The 25776-nt window shown below is 41.0% G+C and overlaps 1 protein-coding gene across 7 annotated transcripts in view; it reads left to right on the top strand.

Moving 5' to 3' along the window:
* nrxn2b (neurexin 2b) overlaps positions 1-25776 on the top strand; it is a 721062-nt gene that overhangs the window by 70145 nt on the left and 625141 nt on the right. For all 7 annotated transcript variants that reach the window (XM_056368788.1, XM_056368786.1, XM_056368783.1 and 4 more), the window contains one exon: positions 12898-14292. In XM_056368788.1, coding sequence (XP_056224763.1) covers positions 13581-14292 — 712 coding nt within the window. In that variant the 5' untranslated portion in view covers positions 12898-13580. The remainder of the gene's footprint in view (positions 1-12897; positions 14293-25776) is intronic.

The raw sequence follows: 25776 nt of genomic DNA, 5'->3' as shown, positions 1-25776 counted from the left end.
TTTGTTCTGAGTCACAAAGCGGCACCGCATGCCTGTGCATGTTCCCGCTCCCTGAGATTTAGAGCTGAACTAAAGGAGACCTGAATCAATGTTTTCAGAGCAGCGTCAGTTCCATTTTTCATCAGTTATTCTTAGTTACTTCCTGCTTTCCTCCTCAAAAGAGGAAAGGGAGCCGGAGAGAGACAGACTTGACACTGAGGGACGACATGCAAGAGGAGCTGGGTGAGAGGTCTTTTGTAAGACACTGCTTTCAACCATATTGCCAAAATCAATATGCCACCATAGGAAGTGCACTGAGTGAATTGAGAGGCCAATAATGAGCTCAGTGAGTCTACAAGGTCTGTGAAATTAAACACATTGCTCACCTGCTGCAAATATCAGTGGGCCTTGACTCTCAGTAATCATATCAGCGTCCTAACGTCAATGGGAATCGCTAAGCTGGAACGTTGAGTGGAATATCCAGACCTCGGTTTATTGCCTCTGTCGGTCCCCAGGTCTCCTGCGTGCTTCTCTTTCTTTTGATTCCTCTGAAGTGTTTGTAACAATACGACCCTCCATCAGCCGTAGCTGGGATATTGAAATGCCAGCTCCATTTACAAATCTGCAGCTGTGGTGATATCCTCTCAAAGTTTTACAGTTGATGCGTCTTCCACCCACTGAGTTTACGAGCTATGAGGTCTAAAAGCCAATAAACATTAAAGAGATTGGTAATAATCGCAGGTTTCCTTCAAATAAGATCTGTCGCTAATGGTACTTTTATGATAGCTGCAGACAGCCGATAGAATCTTAACCAACAAAATCGATTAAACTTTCCAACTTCATTATTCCCTCCTTGACTTCTCTTAACACTTTAATATTCTAACACTACTGAGTAGAAATGTATCAGCATTCCCTGTGGGAAGGGAATCAAGCCAAACCTCTATTATTGTGATTAGTGTCAAAAACATAAGGCCTGTTTAATTTCTATGTTTTAATTGTGGTTACATTATTGGCCCATCCCAGCATTCAGCCTTCTTTCTTCACTTTCACTCAAAGAAAAAAAAAGTCCTCTGTTCTACAAGTGCACAGGTGGCTTATGGGTAAATGGATGCTCAGGGAGGCTGGGAGGTTGGCTTCTTAAAATATGGGGCAGCGTCCCTAATAAGGTGCAAATATCAGGCCTGTGGCATGAGCGAAGCAAATTGCTTTTTGACAGTATATTTAAGATGGTAATCGACTGTCATTTACCACAGCCAATTCGCTCTGAATTGCTACGTGTGCCTCAGCGTCCCTCCCTCTCCTGCTCTATCTCACCCCCTTTTCTTTTTATCTGCTGTCCCTCTTATTTTTTCTGTCTGATTCTTCCATAATTCATTCGCAGTGAGAAGGCGAAGCAAATCCCCGCCCCCCCCAGCCACCCACACACACACACACACACACACACACACACACACACACACACACACACTTAACTACTTAAGTTTTACAGAAGAACATGAACTAGTAGTAACTTTGATGAAGGTACACAATAAACCACAAGGGTTTTGTGTCGCTCAGTTGTTCCCAACCTGTGGGCTGTGGCTCAAAGTATTTCAGGTGGGTCAAATCTTTTGCAAAACTAAATTTTTTCGTCTCATATTAAGGCGTCCCATATGCAAATGTCATACATGTACATATATTGAAATTCCATGTATGAAATATATGTATGTATTTGTAAAGATTATATATGAATCGCATTAAAAGTTGTTTGCCATTGTTAACATATATGGTTATATGTTACATGTTATACCATATAAAAATTCATCATATAGATATTTTTGATATATGAACATATACAAATTTTACTATGCATATTTCATATCTTTGAGAGGATGTATATATGTGATAATATATCCCCTTATAGGTGACCTATATGGCAACGTCACTATTGATATAGGGACATACAGTATATGTCATATATTACATTTCTGTATGGGCTATCACTGTGATGTGTTGTTGCCACCGGACCACAGTGTGTACTTGTCTGCTCTCTCATTTTGAAACAATGCATCCATGACAAAAACTGATAGCTGGTTAGCAACAGGAAGAGTTAAAAGGAAAGAGACAGATGGTAAATCGACTCTTCCTACATGTTTCCCCTGCTTTCAGTTCAGCCCTGAATTTTCCATTATTATCATAGAAGTAAAAAACTAAAAAGTGCTCTGAGAAAGCATTATTTTTGCCTCTGTATTGTTACGGTTTGGATGTGGGTCGCCAACATTTTTGAGATTTTGAAGTGGGCCATGAGTTGGAAAAGTTAGGGAACCGCTTGCGTAGCTGTTTGCACAGACATGAAATAAAGTCCAGGCGTTTAAACTATTGCTATTGTTTAATTTAAAAACATCCATTCATTCATTAAAATTACCTGGTGTCCTCAATTTTTAATCCCTCACCTCACCAACTTCCATTCAATTTGCTGATGCACTTATTTAGAATAATAGCAATCCCTGTGTTTCTTTAAGATATTTGCTCCCGTTTTAGAGGCTGGTTGACTGATGCTGAAATGCTTCTTCTTATTGGACACTCAGGTACCAGAAATGGCCACCAATTGGACCCGACATTGCTCCAATTAATATGAAGGAACCAACTAATGGCCCCTCTTTCTGTTGGTGCTGTTTTCAAGAAGCAATCTCAGGTTGTAGCGTAATGGTTGCCTTTGAAATGCAAACACAATTTTAGTCTCATGTATGCACAGGCATTAAAGATGATAATTGGTACTTGTATCCCAAAATTTTGTAAGCATAGAGGGGACACAGTTAGCTGCATGTAAGCATACTTGTTACTCCACTGGCTTGTCAACAAATATTATCATGTTTTTTTAGGTCATCCTGAATACTTAAGCTACTCAGCACAAATAATCCATTCGAAATGTAGCTTTATAAATAGAATAGAAATGAGCAAATTATAATTTGAGCTATCTCTATCTTTAATAAATCAGTTCTCACTCTCTCCTCTGCAGTGCAATAAAATCCATCCTTAGATTAACTCAGGTTTGCCATTTCACAAAATTGTCTCTTTTGTTTAAAGAGTGCTGCTAAATGAGTGTCCTTTCTCCACCCTCCAGTTGACAATGGCTATAGAAAAGGCCCTGTGTCTATATTGACAGTGAAGTGTTTTCTTCCTAAAATAGACAATACTTTTGTCAACTGCAGTTGTTCCTCACTCACCACAGGATCTTTCTCCCTCGTCTGATGGTTGCAGTGATGAAGGAAAGAGAGAAGGGAAGAGTGTGAGTTTGTGTGTTTGTGCAAAGGGGTAGAAGTTGGAAGATGGTGAGCACGCAGGCATCTGTGGAGACTGTGCGACTGTGGAGCGACTCCTTCCCTTTACTCCGTTTCTCCTCTTCTCGTGCTTTCTCAAGACTCACTTTCTTTTTTTCCATTGCCTTCCAACCCTCTCTGTCTTTCCTATGTCCTGTCTCACTCTTGTCACTTCCTCCTCTCCTCTCCTCTCTGTCTGTCTTTTTTTTTTTTTTCTTCTCCCAGATAAGGCCAGCAGAGCTGCAGGCTTCTGGGCTGGTTAATTGGAACGGGAGAGTCTTGAGGCCTGGCCAGTGAGCCTTGTGCTTCCTACCAAAACATCTCCAGGCACCAAGACAGCCACACGCATGCTGCTAGGCGCACACACACACACACACACACACACACACACACTCTGAAACACACAAACTTAAACGCCCACATTCCCACACGCCCCCAACAAACGGATGCAAAGCAACTTCTAACAGTTGAACAGGTAGAGGTTCAGTATCATACTCAAGGAAAACAGATCTTACAGATATCTAAACTTGCATATTGCAAACATACTGTTGATGCCCAGAGCTGCATTTGATTGTACTCACATGTGCATCATAGTTGGCACTGATGGGTGCACAAGAATTTACCCCTCCAGCCCCACGGCCATTTTCACTTCCTATACTCCAATGGCACACACTGATATTCATCTGAGATCACTGACCCCAACCCCACACACACATACACACACACACACACACACACACACACACACACACACACACACACACACACACACACACACTGTGTTAATTTAACAGAGCTTAACCCTGCCTGCAAACAAACCGCCCATTCATTCTGCTTTAGCGTGCTCTTAAGTCAGATTCATTTAGAATTACACTTCCACCGCTGGTCACACCTGCAGTATGTGAGCTCTCACGCCTCTGAAAGGTTGGAAGTAGGTGGAACCAAAGTGGGATGGTGATGGATGGCTGGATAAACCCAGAGAGGGAGTTAAAGAGAGAGGGAGTGTGAGGAGGGAGGGCTGTGATGGGAAATGAGAGGCATTATTAGGAGGTTAGTGTCAATCAGGGAGGAAAAAAGGAGGATAGAAGGACAAGTGAAAGAGGTATTTAAAGCTCGGATGAGCAGGCAACCATACGCTAATGTTACAGTATGTGTGCAAAAACTCTGTCAGTCTTTCTTTCCCCTCTGTCTCGCAGCATCATTGGTACATTACACTGCAGTATGAGGAGGGTAGCTGATGGCACGCAGATCTAATGGCGGAGTTATGCGGAGGATGATGTGTGTGTGAGTGCATGTGTTGCTACATGTCACTGTGATTTTGTCTCAAGTAGCATGGCAGGCTAACTGTCACCGATGTCATTCTGTTTTTTTTTTTTCCCCTTCAATTATATCCTTCATGCTCAGCCTGTCACCCTTCTCTTCCCCTCTGCTCTCTCCCTCTGTCGGCCATTTTGTTGGCAGGATCAGGGATGTAATAATGTCTTCATGAGTGACTTGCTAACACTGAGAGGCCTGTTTCTTTTAGCCTCTGCCCACATGATGCAGCATGTGTGGCTCCTTGTGCAGTCGTGTCCATTTTTGTCATTTATGTGTCTGTAAGCACTGCCATCCACCGTGTCTTTTTTCCCTCTAGTTGACTTGCCAGACTAGTTGAAAACAACTTCACCCACACACTCGTCTCGAAGCCCTCACTATGGCCAGCAAGTGGTTATTGATTGATTGATAACAGAGAAATTTGGGTGACCTGTTAATGAAGAACGAAGTAGTTGCCAATGGTTGCCAAGCCCTCAATCGACTGCTAGATCTTTGAGATAGGTGCTGTATTAAAGAATATGTCGATATACATGACTTGCTGGTGACAGCCTGTGCGGTAGCAGTTCGCTAGCATGTCGGAGGCAAAAAAATCGCCTTCATAGTAAATCTACATATACAACCAACCATGACAACAGATTTAATTATTACAGGAAAATGAAGTCAGCATGCTGTTACCAGGAGAAGTACAGCCAGTTCTCTCCAGCTCCGAAACACTTCACTAATATTGACAGATATCCATCTGAAGGGATGTGCACACGCATCTGCATTTGTAGAATAGCCAATAGGAACGCTCTCTCTGAAAAGAGTTGTGATTGGCTAGATTTTCTATTTCCTACTATTTCTAGTTCCTTTCACCAAGGCCGAGGTCAGAGATCTTGGGCTTTAAAAAGTTGGTGGCCACTAGTCTAAGCTGCAGAATATAGGCCTACAGTATGTGGTTAAGTGTGGTTGTCTTTCACTACATGTTTTTTCTGCTATTTCCCAACTCACCCTGTCTGACGGCCTTTGCACCCTCACAACATTTCAGCTTGCAGAGCAAATTCATTTTCTCCCCATGATTCACACTGTCAAGGTGTCACGGCAAAGGGAGCAACAAGGAGTCCTGCTAAAGTCATTATTAATCTGGCTGTTACAGAGCTAACAGCAAGGCTAAAGCCCTTGATCTGTTTCATTAGCATCTCTTCATCAGAGCTAAGTGCAGTTAGCACTAACAGCCAGAGCTAGTCACCAGCGGCTTACAGCTGACGAGGCTGATCAAAGGCAGTAGTTTGATGTAGAATAAAGGCCCACTCACCTTTGTGTTGGCTCACGTGGTCCATATGACTGGAGGACTGTGTCATGGGGCTCAGCTTTTCACAACACTGATTAGCTCAATTTTTTAACACCCAGCTTTAAGGTGCTTTGTCTCCTGAATTTCTTCTTTGAAATGTAGGTTTGTTCAGTTTTACAATATCAAGTCTTTGTAATTTTTCCTTTCAATCCCTGAGTCATAAGCCTGCTCTTCGTTCTGGAGCTGCATTCTAGGGATGAGACAGTGAGAAACTTTGTCTTTTTAGTAGGAAAGATGCACCACTACAGCCCTCAAGAATGAAGCTATAAATCTGAGTTCACATCAGCATGTTAATCCCACAGTAAACAACATTCTTGATTCATTAAGTAAGTGCATTTCATGACTTAATATCAATTTACATTTGTTTTCTACATACTTTTAAATAGTAAAAGTGTACTTAAGCCCCCTTTCCACTGGCCAAACAACCTGTTAAGACACGCTAACATTAGGCTTTTGTCAGCAATGGAAAAGGGAACAATTGGCATTCACACCCAAATGAATTCAGCAGACGCGGGTATTTATCAGTTCCGGCTCCAGTCGATATTGATGTTAACACAACACCTGGGTGAACCCCCTTTTCCTGCTGTAACGTCTTTCAGAGCACAGACCCTGTAGACAGACAAATGCTGTTAAACCAGAAACATCCCGGCGACACCTTCCTGTGAGAGTGAGCCGCAGCCCCAAAATAAGTTTTAAAAGCACACAATCACTGATCGAACTGCCTCACATGGAGGACTTTTACAGGACCACCAACCTGGAGATGAGACGTGACTGATCCATTTTACCAGTTTACACGGCTAGCAGCTCTGTGAGTGTGTGCTCTGTAACTGCATGTGGTGACATCACTCCTTGCACTTGTGTGTGTCCTTAGTCTGAACAGAAAGGCAATCTCGATTGGCAATGGAAAAGGTGTCAATCAGCTTTTATTAGCTGGTTTGCCCACATTTAAAAAACCTGTTTATACCTGCTAATTTTGGTGGAAAAAGGGTATTAGTTACTATATTTGCTAATTAGCTAGCTGATTAGAGCTGCTAGCTGAAGAATTACCACTGAAACACAAAAAGCTTTTATTTAATGAATATATCTGACTTCCATTCTTCTTATTTCTCTATCCCACTCTCTTGATCCTTGATCAAAATGGCTTGGCACCAGCCCTCTCTCTTCCCATGCTTCTCTTTGCTACTCCCACCACTTCTTTTTCTTTTTTTAAATCCTTGTTCTCCATCTTGACCAGGAATATTAAAAGTGGCTCAGCGTGCCTCTCTGGTTAATTAGAGCACAGCAGCAGCAGCAGCAGCCTCATGCTGACGGATGGTACGCTGCTGAGCTTCTCACTGGCCCAGGATTAATGGCTCCTGCCTGCCTAGGATATGGTCTGTGTATGTGTCTGGTTGTTTGCATGTAGAAACTGTGCATATAATGCATATGCGCAGGTGTATTTGTGCACGGGAAAACTATTTGCATGTGTAAATATTTGCGTGAGCTACACCTCTATTATCCTTTGTCTGGATTACTGTACTTCATAAATATTTCATACCCTTCAGTCGTTTTTTATTGCACTTGAAAAGTGTTTCAGTGTCATATTTACAATTCTAAATAAGGTGTCGTCTGTTTGGAGGGAAAAAAAGAAGAAGAAAGCAGAACACTGAACTCTGTGTAGCACTGTTGGGCAGTGAAGTATTCAAGCCAGACTTCACCTGACCGTCTGTGAGCTGAGCGTTTGCGGAAGAAGGAAGATGAAAGCCTGGCACAGCTTCACACAACAGGTGTAGTCTGGTCTGTGGGGAATCTGGAGACCTGGGGCCAAGGCGGAGCTCTGCAAGAGATGGATTAAACACCAAAACACACACACACACACACACACACATTTACTCCAAGGCGTAATGCAAGTGTGCTGAACTCATTCTTCCACAACAAAAAAGCACAGAACAAAAACTCCCCCAACCATACACAAGCAAACACGTGACCTCCGTGCCCACCTGACATTGTAAGCCAAATACTAGGATGTTAACCATATCCAGGGTAATAGCAGTTGACTGTTGCTTAATAGAGAAGCAGACCTTAAGTGAAAATACAGAAAGTACACCAGTTTCTGTTTCTGACATATTTATAATAAGATTTGATTGAATTTCGGCAAATACCAATCAAGTTAGCTGCATTTCAGCTTCTCTCCATTGCTGTCTTGTTGTCTCTGTGCTAATGCTGGTGTAGCTAAGCTGCTGAAGGCGTGGAAATCATGTCACCTGGCTCAAATGAATTATTTAACATGATGGCAGTCACTCAGTACTCCCAGTTGGTGCATTCAGATAAATCTGTCAGATGGGTTTATGCCACAGACTTTAAAAAAAAAAAAAAAATGCAAATTCTTAAGTATTTTCTTTTTGTCATTGAATCAAAAATCTTTGTCATAAGTTATGAGGTGAAAATAAGAAATGGGACACTTTCTACTGCTGTGTGGACGTAGCCAAAGACTCTAAGAGAGTTGGAGCAAAGTTTCTGCGCTGCTCTGCCGCAGCTTAGCCAAGCACTGTGAGCAAGAGAGCTGTCCCTTTTCTTCAGTAAGGAATTGAGGCAGACGGATGTCACGCTAGCAGCTGGGGGGTGGGGTGGGTTGGGGGTGGCAAACATGTTATTTTTGGATTGAAACTGGACCGAAGCTGGATCGTACAAACCATTTGTAAAACAATGCTCCAGCCAAATGCTGTAGAAGAGACATTGTAGAGTACAACTGTGACAAAAATCATAATCCCAAATGTGGGCATAAATATAGACGCACACAAACTCACACTGAGTATACAGTACATGGTCCAGATGAACACTACTCTGTCACACAAGGATGTTTGCTCTGCTGAATGCAGACAGCTGCACACGCAACTAGAATCAATCACAACCACATGCTCTCACACATACAGCACAACCCTCGGAGCTCTAGTTATCTCTCGAGGCTTGTTATGTTTCCTCAGTGTCCTTGGGATTTAATAGTACCATCAGCAGTGCCTACCAATACCCCATAATAACTATACCAACACAATGCATGGAGGATAACACTGAAACTCCACATAGTAAACCTTGATAACACAGCACTGTGAAAAGACCAGGAAACGCTGCTTCCCTCTGTGGCGGGAGAGAGTCCCCAACCAGACAGAAATAACTCGATGAATATTCAATTTGGCCAAGGAATATTCCAAATCTATTTCCCCATAAGGGACACAGATGTGGTTAAAGGAATGGTTGATTAAACAAGTGTAAGCTCTCAAATTGTTCACAAAATGCAATTCTTTTGGTCCCAGTGTTGAGGGGATTTATCATGTTTTTTGTTGACATTCATAATGGCAATTAAAACAGTCATGATTCTCTGTGTGTGTGTGTGTGTGTATGTATGTACGTTTGGGTCTTGGTGGTTCATGATGTAGTATATGTCTGCACTTCAGTACGATTATGTGTACATTTATCCCAGCCTATGTTAATGTACTGTTAAGTGTACCTATCCATATGTGTATCTGAGCATGCCTCTTGTCTGTCAACAGGATCTTTGTTTCTTCTCATAAATGCTGTTAATTGAATCCTGTGAATCACACCTGTTACTTTACATACTGTATGTTTCTATGCTAGCATGTGCAAACACGCAGATTGGGACCCTGGTACTCAGAGACCAAAATAAACCTGCTTGGTTTTATCACTCCTAGAGTCATGTTGCGCCTGCTGTGTTTTAGAAGACGTTTGTCTGACAGTGTTTCACATTTAACAGCAGTTTGACATACACTAAGACTTGTGTTCTTAGAGCTAGATGTGTGTAGAGAGGGAATCATGACGCACCCCATGCAGGGCTCCAGCCCTCCTATTGCTGTCAGAAACTGAAAAGCCTTAAAGCGAGAAGGTGCACGCTCAACAGCAACAGCAGAGTACAACATCTCCAGCTGAAATTTAAGAAGCTAGCTGTAAGGAAAATGGCAACACATAGAAGATGAGCCTAACTCCAAGCTGTTTTTTTTTTTTTTGTTTGTTTGTTTTTTGCATGACCACAGACAAGCTGCCACCTGTACCTTCTCACCACAAGTATGCTGACATCCACCAGTGGTAACACTAACTGATTTTTGATATTATAGGATAACAATCAAAACCAACCCACTACCACAGCTTAGACTAAAACTACAATTACTGTCTCATGCTTGTCTGCCTCTGCCACTAAAAAGTGTTTTGTGAGGTCACACTGACCTTGACCTTTGACCTTTGACCACCTTTGACAAATCTAATCAGTTTGTCAGTGGACATTTGTACCAGATTTGAAGAAATTCCCTCAAGGTGTTAGAGATATTACTTCACAAGGCCAAAACTGTTTTTTGTGAGGTGTGTTTGTGCCAAATGTGCAGGGATATCCCTTGAGGAGTTCTGGAGGTATTGCATTCGGTAGGCCATAATCATGTGGTGTGAGGTCACCGTGACTTTGACCACCAAAACCCAAGTGAGTATTTGTGCCAAATTTGAAGAAGTTTCGTCAAGGCGTTACTGAGATATCGTGTCCACGAGAATCGGACGTATGGACAGACAACCCGAAAAAAAAATGTATCATACACGTTAAACATATTTTTTTTTGTTTAGTCTGTATTTGCCATGACCGGATGAAGCTGAAATTTCACCCTTTTCTTACAACTGTGAAATCACTTATATAATTTACTGTGGAGGCCATCATAGCTGTGCTCATATTTGTAGGATTGAAAGGTTGTGACACATGCTACTGTCTTTAAAAACATAAGAATCTGTGACTATTATTGTTAACTTTTGTATGTATTTTTGGAATGATGTAAGGCCCATTATTGCTGTCAACAAGCAAATTTTCTCCCAACCTAAAACAACTGAATACCGAGCATGGTGTGTAGTGTGCTTCCAATATTGAAAATACAAGCTTGCAACATTACTGCCTCTTGCTTGCCAACATGGAAATCCCTCAGAGAAAGAATAGCCACGATATTATTTGTTTTCCTCCCTCTTCCGTTTCTCACAGCTCTGTCTGTCCCCTCTGTCCTCCCTCATCTTTCTCCATTGACATTAAGCCTCGCCCCTCTGAGATTATGATTATGCAGCCTTTCTCTCGCTCTCTTTCTCTGTCTGTATTTCTCCCACCCTCCCTCCCCTCCTCTGCATGTATGCTAGTGTCATTGCTGTTGTCACTTTGAAGCCGTGCGGAATAGCACAAGGGAGCATGAGCAGTGGTGAGCGTGGCTTTAATTGTAGACTGTCTGCGGTGGAAAATAAAACTCACTCAAGAAATAATGGCTAGGGATTAGGTCGAGCCCCAGGGTCAAGACCAGCTATTCAGATAGCTACATAGACGCTGCGGCACTCCACTCTGAATCACATTTAATTTAATAATGTGTGCGTTTGCATATGCATGTCCAAAGTGTGTGTGCGCCACAGTGTAAGGGTGTAATTTATCAAATACATCTCATAGACCTTTTTTTGTTTATTTGTAAACGGTGATGACTTTTTTGTAACTGGAAAGTGCCCGTTAGTGGTGTCAGCCGTCAGTTTACAACATACAGACAGGTGACACATTAAAGGAAAAACCTGAGAAATGAGTGGAGGAACAGGACGACAATGCCCCCATCCACAGGGTACGAGGGGTCACTGAATGGTTTGATGAGTATGAAAATTATACAAATCATATGATATGACCTTTTCAGTCACCAGATCTCAACCCAGTTGAACACCTATGGGAGATATTGGACCAATGTGATAGACAATGCTCTCCACCACCATCATCAAAACACCATATGGGGGAATATCCTATGGAAGACTGATGTTAAGCACTCGAGTAGGGTTAATTGACTTTTAGAATAAAGGTGCATTGAAGCTGTTGTGGTGGCGTGCGGTAAGACATCAGTCTGTAGGATTATTGATCAACTGGACAGCAATTATTGTACTGATTTGCCAAACAAATACAAAATAGAAAAGGTAACAGTGAGCGAACAAAGTCTGGACTTTTTAAATCCATGGACGCTCACCCTGTAAGACATCCTCAGTCATTACGTTGTAACGCCAATGACATTATGAATAAAAGTCAATGTCAAATCACAGATAAAATATCACCCTGTACCCCATTTATTCACACATACATAAACACTGAGTCATGTTATAGCTAGCTATGTTTACATTCTACTTCTGCTTACAGGCTAATGTTGCTAGCATTGGTCAACGGTTTGTACCGTTATGAAGCTGCCTACTGAGAATGCCAGCTTCGTGGTTGCTGCTGTTACTAATTTATCATTGTTAACTACATCATTGACTCTGCCTTTGTGTGTGATTTCATCAGTCCAGTCTGTTTCATGGCTTCCAACCTTATAGTATGTCTGCGTTTGCTTCAAAGGGCATCTACAACGACTGTATTCTATAAGCTCATGTTTCTTTTTGCATTCACTTTCTGACGTCCAGAGACACACAAGACTTTTCCTTATTTCGATGATCTCACCCATTTCACTCCACTTGTTTCCACTGTTTTTCTGCAACCATGACGCAACTGCACTGACGTAACTGTGACATCCACTCAACTGGTTTATTGCTGATTGGCCAAAAACTGCACTTGTATAACACCTCTCTTCACTGCATATGAAACCATTATGTTCGGTGTCAGAACGATGCCTGACATCTACTGAAATGACTGAGAGCGAGCAGATGAAATAAGACATTCATATTGCTCAGGCCCCTGTGGGAAGTATGGAACCAAATTCATTGCTCAGATCTAGACAAACTTTTTATTTTTTGAACTGTCAGCTCTTAACTGAAAAGGGCATGGGGATTTTCATATTCAGTGCATGGTGTCTAAAAGTGTAAGCGAAAGCAAACTACAGATGACGGAAAAAAGAAAATAAATACTATTTTAAAAAAGGTCTATTGTGTTTATTCAGGTAGAAATGCACCGAAGGATGTTTGCATGTAATTTACAGATGTTTTTTTTTTTTTTGTGTGTGTTTCTTCCAGATCCCCACCTGCCACCATAATGAAGGGACCCATACCTGAGTAAAACATCATGTTCCATACGTTTCTGGCGAAGAATGGGTGTATGCTGAAACCATGAAGGCATCGCATGCTCTATCAGACACCAGCTAGCTCTAATACCCGTCTACTCCACAGCTCCCTCTCTTTTGCTCATTTTCTTCTGCTTGCACCCCCCTTAAAGAAAGATCACAATCGGATAACTCTTCCCCCAAGCTTTTGGCAGCGGCTCACATTTCCTGGAAATTGCACCGAGATCTGGATTCTAGAGACAAAGATTCTATTTTCGGTCCAGGGGAGACCGAAGGCTTTTGAAGAAACGCCTGTGTTGAAATTATCATATCCCCCCCTCTTTTACTCTCCCGCTATTCCTCATTCCTTTCCTCCAAGTCCCAGAGGCACCAACTGATGGAGAGACGAAGGAGAGAGTCAGGATAAGGACAAGAATTAGAGCATCAGAGAGAAGGGGAAATAACTGCTGATTCGTCAGGAAAATTGTAGTAGGGCCACTGTGAGGATTACTATCCCCAGTTAGCTTTATATCCCAGTTGTTCAGTGTTACATAATAATTGCTGTTTACATCTGAAATCTGTTAGCTACAGTGAAGACATTACCTCTGTGGTTCACTACACCTATAAGACATAAAGTAGAGAAGGGGAAACTTGAGGATGACAAGGGGGTTAAGATTCCTCTGTTGGCCCCTGTGGCCTCTGGCCCTCTCCAGCCTGCTCAGTACAGTGAAGATGCTGGAATTCGGTGGAGCACCTGGCCAATGGGCACGCTACGGCCGCTGGGAAGCAGGATCAGTGGGCGAGCTAAGCTTCAGTCTCAAGACCAACATTAGCAAAGCCTTGGTACTCTACCTGGACGACGGCGGCAACTGTGACTTCTTGGAGCTCCTGATTGCCGGCGGGCGCCTCCAGCTGCGCTTTGCCATCCACTGCGCCGAGCCGGCCACTTTGCACATGGAGACTAGGGTGAACGACGACCGCTGGCACATGGTCTTGCTCACCCGCAACTTTCGAGAGACCCTCCTGATGGTGGATGGAGAGACAAAAGTGGCCGAGGTGAAGTCCAAGAGGAAGGAGATGGCGGTGGTCAGCGACCTGTTTGTGGGCGGGATCCCGCCTGATGTGCGCCTGTCTGCGCTGACGTCCAGTACAGTGAAGTATGAGCCACCCTTCCAGGGCTTGATCTCAAATCTCAAGGTCGGGGAGATGCCTCCTACTTTGTTAAACAGCCAGGGCATTCAGAGCGACCTGGAGTACCTGTGCACCAAACAGAACCCGTGCTTCAATGGAGGGTTTTGCTCTATTCAGTATGGAGAAGTTCACTGTGACTGCACCCACACCCGCTTCAAGGGGAAGTACTGCAAGGAAGGTAAGGAACCATCACCTTGTCCTGGCTTTACGCTGATTTATATGCATTGCTAGTGTATGCTAGGGCATGCTAAACCTTAGCTAACTTACAACTGTTTTAGGTCTGTTTTCTTGGTTACTCAAAATCTCTATGACGTAATGAGATGTTGATGATTTACCGCTGAGGTTTATTGGTGTCTGTGCAGCAGTTGAGTTTGCTGAGGGACAGCGACAGGAGAGGTTCTGCATAGTGAGGGCAGTTGCTGATTTTCTGATGTGTATAAATTATACTAAAATAGACTTTTCTTGACCTTTTCAAGTGTCTTGCAGAGAGGTCACATATGAGTCATCTCTTTTAGTGGCAGTAGGATGATGGTGTTGTAGTAGGGTTTAACAGTGGAGGTATAGACCCAGCAAGGGTTCAGAGAAAGGACGGTGTGTTGATTTCTGAACAAGCTACCTGAGGCAGACCTTTTGCTATTTCAGTCTTCTATTGTCAAAATAATAAAAGTTTCTTTGCTTGAAAGATTGAGTTGTTGAAGGAAAAAAAAAAAACACTTTTTGTTCAGGTGTTCAGGATTATGTTACTCATACAAGAGTTTCAGACATGGCACAGGTGCTACTTTGAATGTAGCTGGATTTTTTTTTTGAAAACAATACTTAACATCAAAGGTGTTGAATATCTAAACAGATTTATTTCAAATGCAAAATCACGCATTGGAATTCTTCTCTCTCTTTCCATCTTTCTTTTCTTTTTATTCTTTCCTTCTCTCTCACTTCTTACTTTCTTTCCTATTGTCTCTGGCGTACACCCTGCTCTTGCCTTCATTTGCTCTTGGGTTGTGCTCCTGTGCTGTCAGCTCATGTCAAACTCTGTTCTGTTTTAAACCTCTGGCTCCCTTCTTCACTGACACATCCCATTTCCATATCTATGGTTGCCCCCCCCCTTCACGTTCATCCATCTCTCTTTCGTCCTGCAGCATTTCTGTCTACCTTCTCCTCTCATGGCTATCTGGGCTTTCCATCTCTCCTCATCTCCCTCCCCCTCTATGTCTCTCCCGAGTTCACTACCTTACTCCAATTATCTCTTTTTCACCTTTACCCACTCTCAGCACTTCGCACTCCAGCCTCTCCTCCTCCCGCACTTACCCCCCCCCCCCCCCCCCCCGTCTTTCATCCTGTCTGCATCTCCACACCTTGCTTGTGAATTCTCTCATACCCTATGCAGCCATCAGAAATTGCATGCTCTGTCTTGATCATTTGTAACGGAGGGGGAAGGGGGGGCACCCCTTCATCCTAAATTATCTACACTTTTTTGTTTGTCATATGTTCTATTAATATAACACTACAACCTCCATAATAATCAATAGACTCAGTAGCTCCTGCCTTGTTCTGTGTGATGAAATGACTTGTAATTACTGAATCTTCAAAAGGTAGATAACTACTTTGCCACAGTTGTGTGCCGATTGTTTGAAGGCTTGCAATTTTGTGGCTCTCACAGATAAGCTTTAACAGTGCTGAAAAGAGGAACAAACACAATATTTTGTTCAATTTTTTTGTTGGTGAATTGCTTTTGATAGATCTGAAGTAATAAGAATAAAATCGGCATGCAGGCACGTTTTAGATCAAAGCCTTTGAGTTGTTTTGATGTGGAAAGTCTGGAACAGTCTTGGACAGTTTAGCGTGAGAATCTGCATTGTTTCTGTCTTTTGGAGCACAATCCTCCATTTCTTGCGGATGAGTTCTTGCTGTTTTGAGGCCCTACAGCACAGCAAATGATGTTACTGCTGGACAGCAGTATAGGTCTGTATCTTTCTTTCTTCCTCTCTCTCTCTGTCTCTCTCTCTCTCATATTTCACAGTTCCTTTAATTCTTCAAGCATTTTCTCCCTCTCTCTATCTCTCTCTCTGTGTGCTCTGTGTCAGATTGCTGTGTGGTTGCTGGAAGCAGATACTGCTGCCTGGCTCTCGGCTAAATTGAGAGTGGAATACCAATGCAGTAGTACAGTGACTGCAGGAAACATTTGTCCTTTTGAAATGGAGAGAGACAGTAAGATAGAGGGAGAGGATGGAAGGAAGGAGGAGAGAAACGGAACAAGAGAGAGAGAGAGAGAGAGAGCAATGACTAATCAACAGTGAGAAACGGAGAGGAGAGCAAGACCGAGAAAGACAGTACGGAGATATTCATTTGCTCAGTGTTAATTTATTTTCAGAGATGTTCTTTGGTTTGAGGACTGTAAAGTGGGTCATTATGGCTGACTGCCAGTGCAGCGGTGTATTTATTCCTTTTATCTAACACGTGGGTGGGAATGTAAAGGTCCCCCCCCCACCCACCCCCTCTCTCTTGCTTTTAGTTGGTTTTAAGACACTTTAGATGTCTGTACTAACAAATCCATGTCTTGCTGTGTTAGCTCAGTGGTGAAGGGGCAATGTCAAAGGAAAGCTTGTTTTTAAAGGGCTTCTGCCTGCTCACTTCAGAGAGGGAACATTTTAATGATGAGATGTTGCACTCGCAATATATTCATGTGTCTCGTTCTAGATCATTCATGATGTACTACTTGATCATTTAGTCATTTAGCCGGTGCTCCTCTTCACAGAGATGTATAATCCGTAGAATAAGCTCGGATTCTTGCGTCACTAAAACTACAAACAACCAGAAAAATAAATAAGTGGTGCAAAGATCTCAGCAACCGCTCTGTGCATTATTTTCAAAGCAATATAGTAATTATGGTTAAATTATGTTGGCTCCCAATCTGCCCATGCAGATTGTTTTGGTTTTATCTGTCCATGTTGTGAGGTATATTAGATTTCTGTTGAGGTAGGAGTGGGTGGAAACAGGAAAAGTGAGAGATGTGAGAGTCTTTGGCGATTAGACCCCATCGTGATGTCATCATGTTAGACAGAGGGGAGGATGCTCGGAATAGGGAACCCCCCACGGTCTACACACTGGTGGTGGTGGTGATAAGCTCCGCTTGGGCACTGGATATGAAAACTGGAGGTGAAAGGGAAGGAGGAAGTTCACAACAATACAACTTAAATGACCGCTGACAGCAGAAGAGAGAATAGATTTAAAGTTTGACAGCAACAACATGATTGGCTGATTGAGATTGTGTTGAAATATGATTGGTTTAGTTTAGTAGGACATATTTAGCTGATTAGAAGAAGCAGAGAGAGACTGTAAATGAATGAGACATAACGAAGGTCTTCCTGATTGAATTTAAGCTAAGCTTCATTTGTAGTATTTCTAGTTGAAATAGTCCATTGCGGGCAATATTGGATTTTAGTTAGATTTCTTTATCCATGTAATGAAATATTTTTTGATTTATCTGGCATACAGCTCAGTGGATGAGACAGAAACAGACAGCTTCTGTCTGGTTCTTCTCTCCATGAACAGTTTATTTGATTTTCGAGAAAATGTACTTTATCAAGCTATTTCCTGATATTGAGATGAAAAATGACACATATACACATAGATGGAGGATTTTATCGTTATCGCCCACTTCCAAATGGAACTTCATTTTGTAGTGCTCACAGAATTGGAAAAATTACATTTAGAAATTTCAGCAGCAGTATGTCCTTCCAGAAACACTGTCCCCGTTACTGTGGATAATCCACAGACAAAGCTGTATGTGGGTTTCACAGGATTTATGTCCATAGTAAAAAAAAAAAAAAAAAAAAAAAAAAAAGTAGTTCCTGTAAATACTCAAATTGAGGTCTGTGGATTAACCAGAGTAGCCACAACACTTTCCAGTCATGGGTGTTTCTGGCATGTTGCTGTTGACATTTTTTAAATGTCATTTTTTAAAATATTGTGAGCAGGACAATTAAAACTTTATTTATATACATCATTTTGGGGTGGGAGCAAAGCTGTACTCAAAACTTGGCCATCTGCATGACTTTTCAAGAAGAGATATCTCAAGATGTAACAATTCAGGATGTAGCAGTTATTACCATTTCTGTTGAATTTAGGGATGTAATAACAGTAAATAATACAAATATTTGTCTATAATTGATCAATTTAAACATTAATGTGCTTCTCGTATAGCTGCCACTCACACACAGAGCAGCAGCTCATTAGCAGCCTGTTTATTTCCAAAGATGCCAAAACAGCCTTTTCACATGTGGGTGAGAACAAGCTCTGTGATGTGAATCACCAAAACAATAGCTAATGGGCTTTTACAGAACAAAATAAAATAAATTAATAAAAGAGATGTTTTCCATGGACACAAGATAATTATAGAAAATTTTGGGACAAGTGAAAGGTGCCCGTCCTTCAGAGAGAGCCAAAGAAAAGGATTTAGAGAAGAAGAAAATTCAGAAGATTCAGAGAAAAGTACCTGATTGTTAATATGTAAATATAGTTTGGTAATATGCTGCTGTGGAGTTTTGAAGGAGCTTAGATGTATTTATGGATTAAAGCAGATATTTTGTTGTGATATTCAGCCTATTTTTAATGCCAAAACCCAAAAATGTTACCTTTTTAAAAAAAGAAAAAAGTGTAATGTATCGCTAATGAAAATGACACTAAAAGCAAAAACTGACTCATTATAAAATTCACTTTGAGGGGCAAATGACAAACTGTGATCCCAACTACGGAAGATTTTATTCTTTTATTCTCGTCATCCCTCAAACTCAACATTAAAAAGCAAAAATAATTTTAAAACTGTTGTGCATTAATCAGTTATATTAAAAAATAGTGTTGTTCCGGTTCCAATTCTAGTATCAGAAATTACTCCGATACTGCCTAAAATACTGCATTTGGAATCAGTGAGTACGTGAGTCTATGCACCAGTCTGACACCATGTAATGTACCGATAATCTTTGTAGCGTCACACCCAAGTAAAATGTCAGTTTTCCTAGAAATAAACTCTTCTTTGCCGTTCTAAAACAGTAGCCTACACAGGAAGTTGTGCAGCCACTGGAAACTATTGTTGTAGGGCAGTGAAGAAAAATTGATTTCTGCTAAATAGCATAAGCTGTTGAACAAGTTCACAAATAGGTGGACCTTAGTACGGCTCCAGACCCAGATGCTGTCCTATCCAGATCTGGACCTATAACCTATAAATTATTGAGAATTATTACATTTTGATGGGGTGTTTCTGTTTTAACCAGCTTTGCTAGCCTTTATGGCACCGGTCATGTGATGCTATTCAGCCAGTCATTGGAACTTGAGTCAGTGACTGAGATACACACACATACTCAGACGAGACCAGAGACAAGAGACCAGAGAGAAATAAGCAAGTAGAAAGAGCCTCAGCATATGACAGCTCGCCGCAGTAGGCTACTGCAGTTCCAAATTATTTTTCCATATGTTGTCAAATATGAAAAGACTCAAAATCAAAACTGCAAGCGGACAGCTTGATCACTACGAGCAAATTGTTTAAACCGTATTTGTACAGGAATGACTCCCAAGCTTTTTGATCCAGATAAGCAGCTGATCACCATTATCACTATGCACCATCTCCACTGTAATGAAAGAAAGATGCTATGGCATTCATGCATTTGTTTTTGTTTAACCAAAGCAATGCCATACAACAATGATGGAAACCATATCACCAATACAGGGTTAGTAGTATACAGCTCATACAGTTATAACAAAACATTTAACAGCTGACTGGGATCGGTATCAGCAAGGGAAAATGATATTGGACCATCTCTAATTAAACAAAACAGTGAGAGTAACAGAGTAAACAAACTGTTCTTTGTCAGATGAATGCCAGTGACTTTTGGTGACTTTACTGTATGACAATGAAGGATTTATTAACAAAAGTGGGAATAAAATCTAGTTTTTTAATTGTAACACCTAAAAAAAGAACATATCAACAACCCTAACATCATTAACAGTTAGTTGGATATGACAGAGAGAGTGTAGTAGAGAAATTGCCGGTTTTCTCTTCCATCCTCTTTACTAAAAGCTGTTCTATGCTCATGAATACAAGGCTTTGGAAGAGACTGGACTCTGACATAAAGAAGTTGCTTTCAAGTCTGTCTAAAGTAAAGATGGAAAGGTAAAGTCCTCACCATTCGATCATTGCCACACTGCGTTACATAAATCCTCTCAAAAGATGCATTTTCAACATCCATTCTTTGATAGCCTGTAGTGCAGTTTGGACAAATGATTGAAAGAGAAGCCATTAGCCACAAAGGTTTAATTTACTACAAAATATTGGCTTCCAGACTTTGTAATGATGAATGTCAATCCCATGTGGAATCTGCTCAATCTGAAAATGGAATATGACAGCTGAAGTTTTGTGATTTAAGGAGGTTGTGCCATCTCATCTCCCTCAAGCGCAGTTTAAAAAAAAAAAAAAATTCCTATCCTCTCTTTGTATCTGTATCTCCTGTTGCGTTCATTTGAATACCAGTGATCTCTCTCAGCTGTTAGCATCCTTCATCGTTGTCTGGCACTGACGGGTTTTGGCATTTTGCTCATTCACGTTAATATTGCTCAGGTGAAGTGGGAGGCTGTTCAGAAATTACACAGTCGGACTGATGATTTCTTTTTTTAAATGACCTCTGACACCGCCGTCAAAATTCAGATTTCACTTCACAAATATAACAGAGAAACAAGCATACATGGTGCTTAATGTATGTGTGTAGGTGTACAGTATCTTCCCTGCCATAACCATAGATTCTCTTCCCATTAGCTTGCATTTTGAGCTAGTTATGGGCAAGCCTTTTATTATTAGGGGTTGTAATTAAAGCTGCTATGTGCCTCTGTGGGCCATTGTTTTTATAATTGATGCTGACCCTGACTTTATTCTCTGCTGACCCCCAAACGGCAGAGCAGGGCAAGGCGGCTATAAGCTCTCAAGTTAGGGTAATTAGAGGTTAAATGAATGTGTGAAAATGACTGCTGTGATATTAGTGCATCCATTTACTCAACAAATGGAAAAGTCTTTCAGGTTGCCATTGAGGCTGGATTTGCACCTGACTTAAAAGCATTTGTCATGTTTTTTTTTTTTTTTTTTTTTTTTTTTTTTCAAGTCTCCCATAAATTGCCATTTAGAGCTGACTTGACAGACTCCAGCTGTTAGAAATGGTACATGCAGAGTAGCCAGTCACCTCATTAGAATTCAATAAAAGCAGTAAAAACACTGAGACACTTCTTTCTTGAGACTAACTGGAGTTCAGAATAAAAATAAATATACATATACATATTGATTTTGTAAGGTGACAGAGATTTATTTTGTTAAAGGTCTCATATTTTACACTTTTTTATTTGAATTTTTGATATCCATAAGAAGATACATTTAGGTATATATATTATGGTTTTATGACCCAAAAACTATGTCATTGTATTTTTACATCTCCTCTCTCAGGCTTCTTTCTGGCACACAATCAGAAGAGAGAAGGCTCTAAGCCTGTCTTCTGATTGGCTGACTCTTTTCTGAGTGATTTAATAAAAATATAGCAGATTTCAGGTAAACACTCAGAGAAACCAAATCCTGCCAGGTTGGATGGAGGATCCAGGTGGGAGGGGAGTGGAGCATGGCTGAGAGCGGTGACTGCTTTTTTGTGACATCACAAAGTTACAGAAGTCCTGATGGCTGGTTTTAAGGCTCAGTTTCTGAATACAGGCTGTGTGCATTTCTCTGTGGACTGAGTATAGTAAAGTGTAAAGGAGAGTCAACACTGGGAGTGTCTTCGATGTTTTCACTCAACTGTCTGATGAGCAGGTATGCTTGTGCTATGTGCACACCTGTGTCCTTAAGTATTAAGCAATCTTAAGTTTTTTCCATAACTACAGTGTGTTGACTGTGTGTATTAGCAGCGATTTGTGTGACATTTGTACGTTTGTTGTCTTAATTGGACAATCTAAAAAGTCATATTCATAGTAACATGATATTATGTTCATATATAGCTTGTGACAGGAAATGGTATCTGACAGTGTCACAGAAAACTACATGTTATCTGTCCACAGCCACTGTCTGTTCTCCAGCAGTGAAATCAACACATCACCATTTATGAGGGGAAAAGGTTCATGCCGCAGCCTGTTTCCTCCAGACACTGCCATATAGAGAAATGTTCAAAAACAGCCGCTTAGCTCATTACTGCTCACTACTCTCCAATTCACTTTCATCATCACTTTTTATTATATATGCTGGAGAATAGCAGAAACCTGTGTCCCTGTGGAGCCTTGCAGTTAACCGGCCAGGACCCTGCATGTCGGGTAGGCAGACCCCATCCCTCCCCCTTAAAGCAAGAAGCCGTGACCTCTGGCGAGCCCCTAGCTGCAGAGTGAGAGAGAGAGCAGTGCCATGTTCAGGGAGTCAAGGCATCAATTTCAAACACACACTGTCCTTTTTATAGCCTGTGGAGATGTTTTAACACGGTCTGCCGTGAACAGATGCTATTTTCCTCAACAGGCCTGAATAATCTGGGTTTATCATCTGATGACAAGGGCTCAACACTGCTCTTAACACCACAACACCCATGAACTTGGCAGTTCTGTATCATTTTCAGCTTGAACATTGTTTTTTTTATATTGAATTACATTCAGACAGAAAGGTAAACTCAAACGTGATGTTGAAAATAACTTTTCCTTTTATTCTCTCAACATGTGTGACAAAAAATCCTCACACCCATGAACATGATTATTTTCACTGCAACACTACATTGATATGATGAAAATCACACGAACACATTTGTAGTTACACACAGTGAAACAGGGAACTGTTATAGAAAATAAGTATGTGTTTTAAAAGGGCTGCATTCAGCCATTTTAAACTGTGAATACTTTTTAACTTTGGATATGGTTAAATAAGGCAAATCAATAAGGCCTGTAAATAAAGTAAACTATCTCTGCCACAGTATTTGGTTTCTATTTCACATGATTGATTTCCACCTTAACTGTGCTGCTTTCAGTTAGAAATAAATCTACAAGACTTGGAACTTCATTCCTGTGAATCGACAGGTTGGAGAAGACCATAGGCCGACTGAGGTTGAGCAAAGGATTGTAAACTTGCATTAAGAAAAAAATATTAACAATGTTTTGGTCCACAGACCTGAATCAGATTACTTTACCCTTTGTCCTAAAGGGGCTATTTTTTTTAACTTTTCTCTGCTGTTGAACGTAGGTTCTTGCTAGGAGCAGGTGGTGGTGATTGTTGCTTGACAAGAGCTACGTGCAGGAGTTCTTTGTTGTTGGAGTTCTCAGTGTTAGAAATAAGCCACAATTTATCCTTTCTTACCTTTACAGAAGATGAGTCAATATTGGTAGTTATTTTTCCTCATTCCATTCTCTGCTATTGTCCCAAAAAGCTTGAATGCGCTTGTACTGAATCCTTTAAACTGCACTTCTTTCTCTTTTGGTTGTAACATAACATTCCTTTTAGCAATAAAACATTCCAGCAAATTTGACCTGATGGCACAAAATGCAGAATGCAGGAATGGATCTACATGATCATCTGAATGCTTCAGGGATATAAGGATATCCTATATATAGTAAATGTTTGAATGTCCCAAAATGTTGAGTGAGGCAGGACATTGAATTTTAGTTGTTATGGTTGGGGGAGGATGGTGAGAGAATGAGGCTGGAGCAAAGAGCAGAGGACACCAAGGAGAGTCATACATCATGGTGATAATTGTGCTCCCCACTGGCAACCACATAGAGAGGAGGTGGAGGGAGTTGGATCTGAGTGTGCGGTTGGGGAAGGGGGAGGCTTGCCTTCTGATAATTGAACTCCCAATTAACTGGTCCTGTATACATAAATAAGTAGAGTGCTAATGAGGGGCGCTGTAGCCTTTAAGGCCATCTGACGAAGCTCAATAGATAACCTTATCAGCAGTACAGCTGACAGAATCCAAGCCATGTCTTTTTACTTCACCAACCAACTACACTGATAAAGTCTAATGAAGCACTTCAAGCTTCAAATCTCCATAGGATCTGATTGCTGAGATTTTGTTAATGTTCAATCTCCTGCGTTACATTTTTGCTGCCGTGTGCTGTTGGGACTCGGTGTTTGTAAAGTGGCTGTCGTTATCTTCCTATCATTACAGCTCCCCTCCCTTCCTCTAGTTACCCAATAAGCAATTCCCTCAATTTCAGTGTGTGTTGGTTAGAACCCTATGGGCACAGATGGGAAGACTGCGGAAATATTTTACTAAAGTGCAGTGAGGTTTCAGTGGTACACTTTCTCCCCTGAAGTCACAGCAGTAATGAAATTAATAATAGACTTAATTATAGAGTACTTATCCAAACAGAGTTAGCCAGTCCGTTGTAAATAAATGAGAATAAATAAGAGTCAAATACCAATTAGAAAATGTACATTATAAATATAATAAAATGCTGAAAATTGCTCCATTAGGGGGAAATGACCGACAAACATCCAGTATTTGGGAAATAAATTATTTGTATATACTAAATTAAGAACTATAAAAGAATACAGAGAATATTGTAAACCACTAATAGTCACTCACATGGAGGTTAAGGGGCTTCCTTTTAGGAAAGCACTTTCTAAGAAAACCTACTCACCTGTGCCTAGCTTTTTAAAGTATTTCTGCCTGTACTATAATGGTATTGACCTTGACTGATGGACTCAACCAAATTCCAGTAAAAGGACAAATTCAGCTAGTGACTAGAAAAATAGAAGAAATACTAACCCTCTTACTTTTCCCCCTATTCAATCTTTGTTTTCTGTTTTTTTTTTTTTTTTTTTTACATATTTAATATTTAATATCCATAGTACATTGTCACTTCCCACTTGGACTCTGTGTAGTCATTTCCTGTTTTATCTTGAAATGACTCCCGTACAACAATGGTGTTTTACTACCTGCCTTTTTTTCCTGACAGTTTGTCACCTTTTTCTTGTTAGCCAATTAGTTTTTGTGTATTTACTGTATAGGCTTATTTTTGCTTTGCAGTTGTCAGAACATTAAGTTTAATATGTTCCTCTTGTCCTCGTGTCCTGTCCTCCATCCTGTCTTTGTCTGATTCGTGGATATTGGATTCTTGCCTCTGCTTACAGGACTTGTTTGGACTGCTTTCTCTGGTTTTTGACTTTTGCCTGTCTCACCACTCCGTCACCTTTTGTTCATATTTGTTTTAAATAAATCACTGAACTGCATTAGCTCTGCTTCACTGTCTGCATTTGGCAGCATACAGTTTGTGACCGTACACTCTTATTTGAAGATGGGCTGTATCAGACTGTATGAACTGCCGTATTCCCTTTTTTGTTGGTATGTGGTGTGTGGTGCCTATTAGAATCTTGCATGCTAATCAGCAGTATGCACCCAAGCCTGCCCAGCCTGGACCAGATTCCCTGCCAGGAGGGCTGAACCAGTGTTAAAACCCCTGTAGTCTGAGCTCGCTTTAATCTACACTCCTAATAACTGATTCTAATCCAGTCTGTTTCATAACCTGGTGTTCAGTGCATTTAAAAAACAAACAAACAAACAAACAAAGATATCCGATAACAACTCCAGATGAGAGACTTCCTTAAGTCCCTAATCCCCTAATTCCTCCACTTTTTTGAACTGTGTGAATACTTTCATGCAGATTGCTT

The sequence above is a fragment of the Seriola aureovittata genome, chromosome 23 (genome assembly GCF_021018895.1).
Source record: "Seriola aureovittata isolate HTS-2021-v1 ecotype China chromosome 23, ASM2101889v1, whole genome shotgun sequence".
In the NCBI taxonomy this organism is placed as follows: Eukaryota; Metazoa; Chordata; class Actinopteri; order Carangiformes; family Carangidae; genus Seriola; species Seriola aureovittata.
Note: the sequence above shows the minus strand (reverse complement) of the source record. Positions and strands in the feature narration are given on the sequence as shown.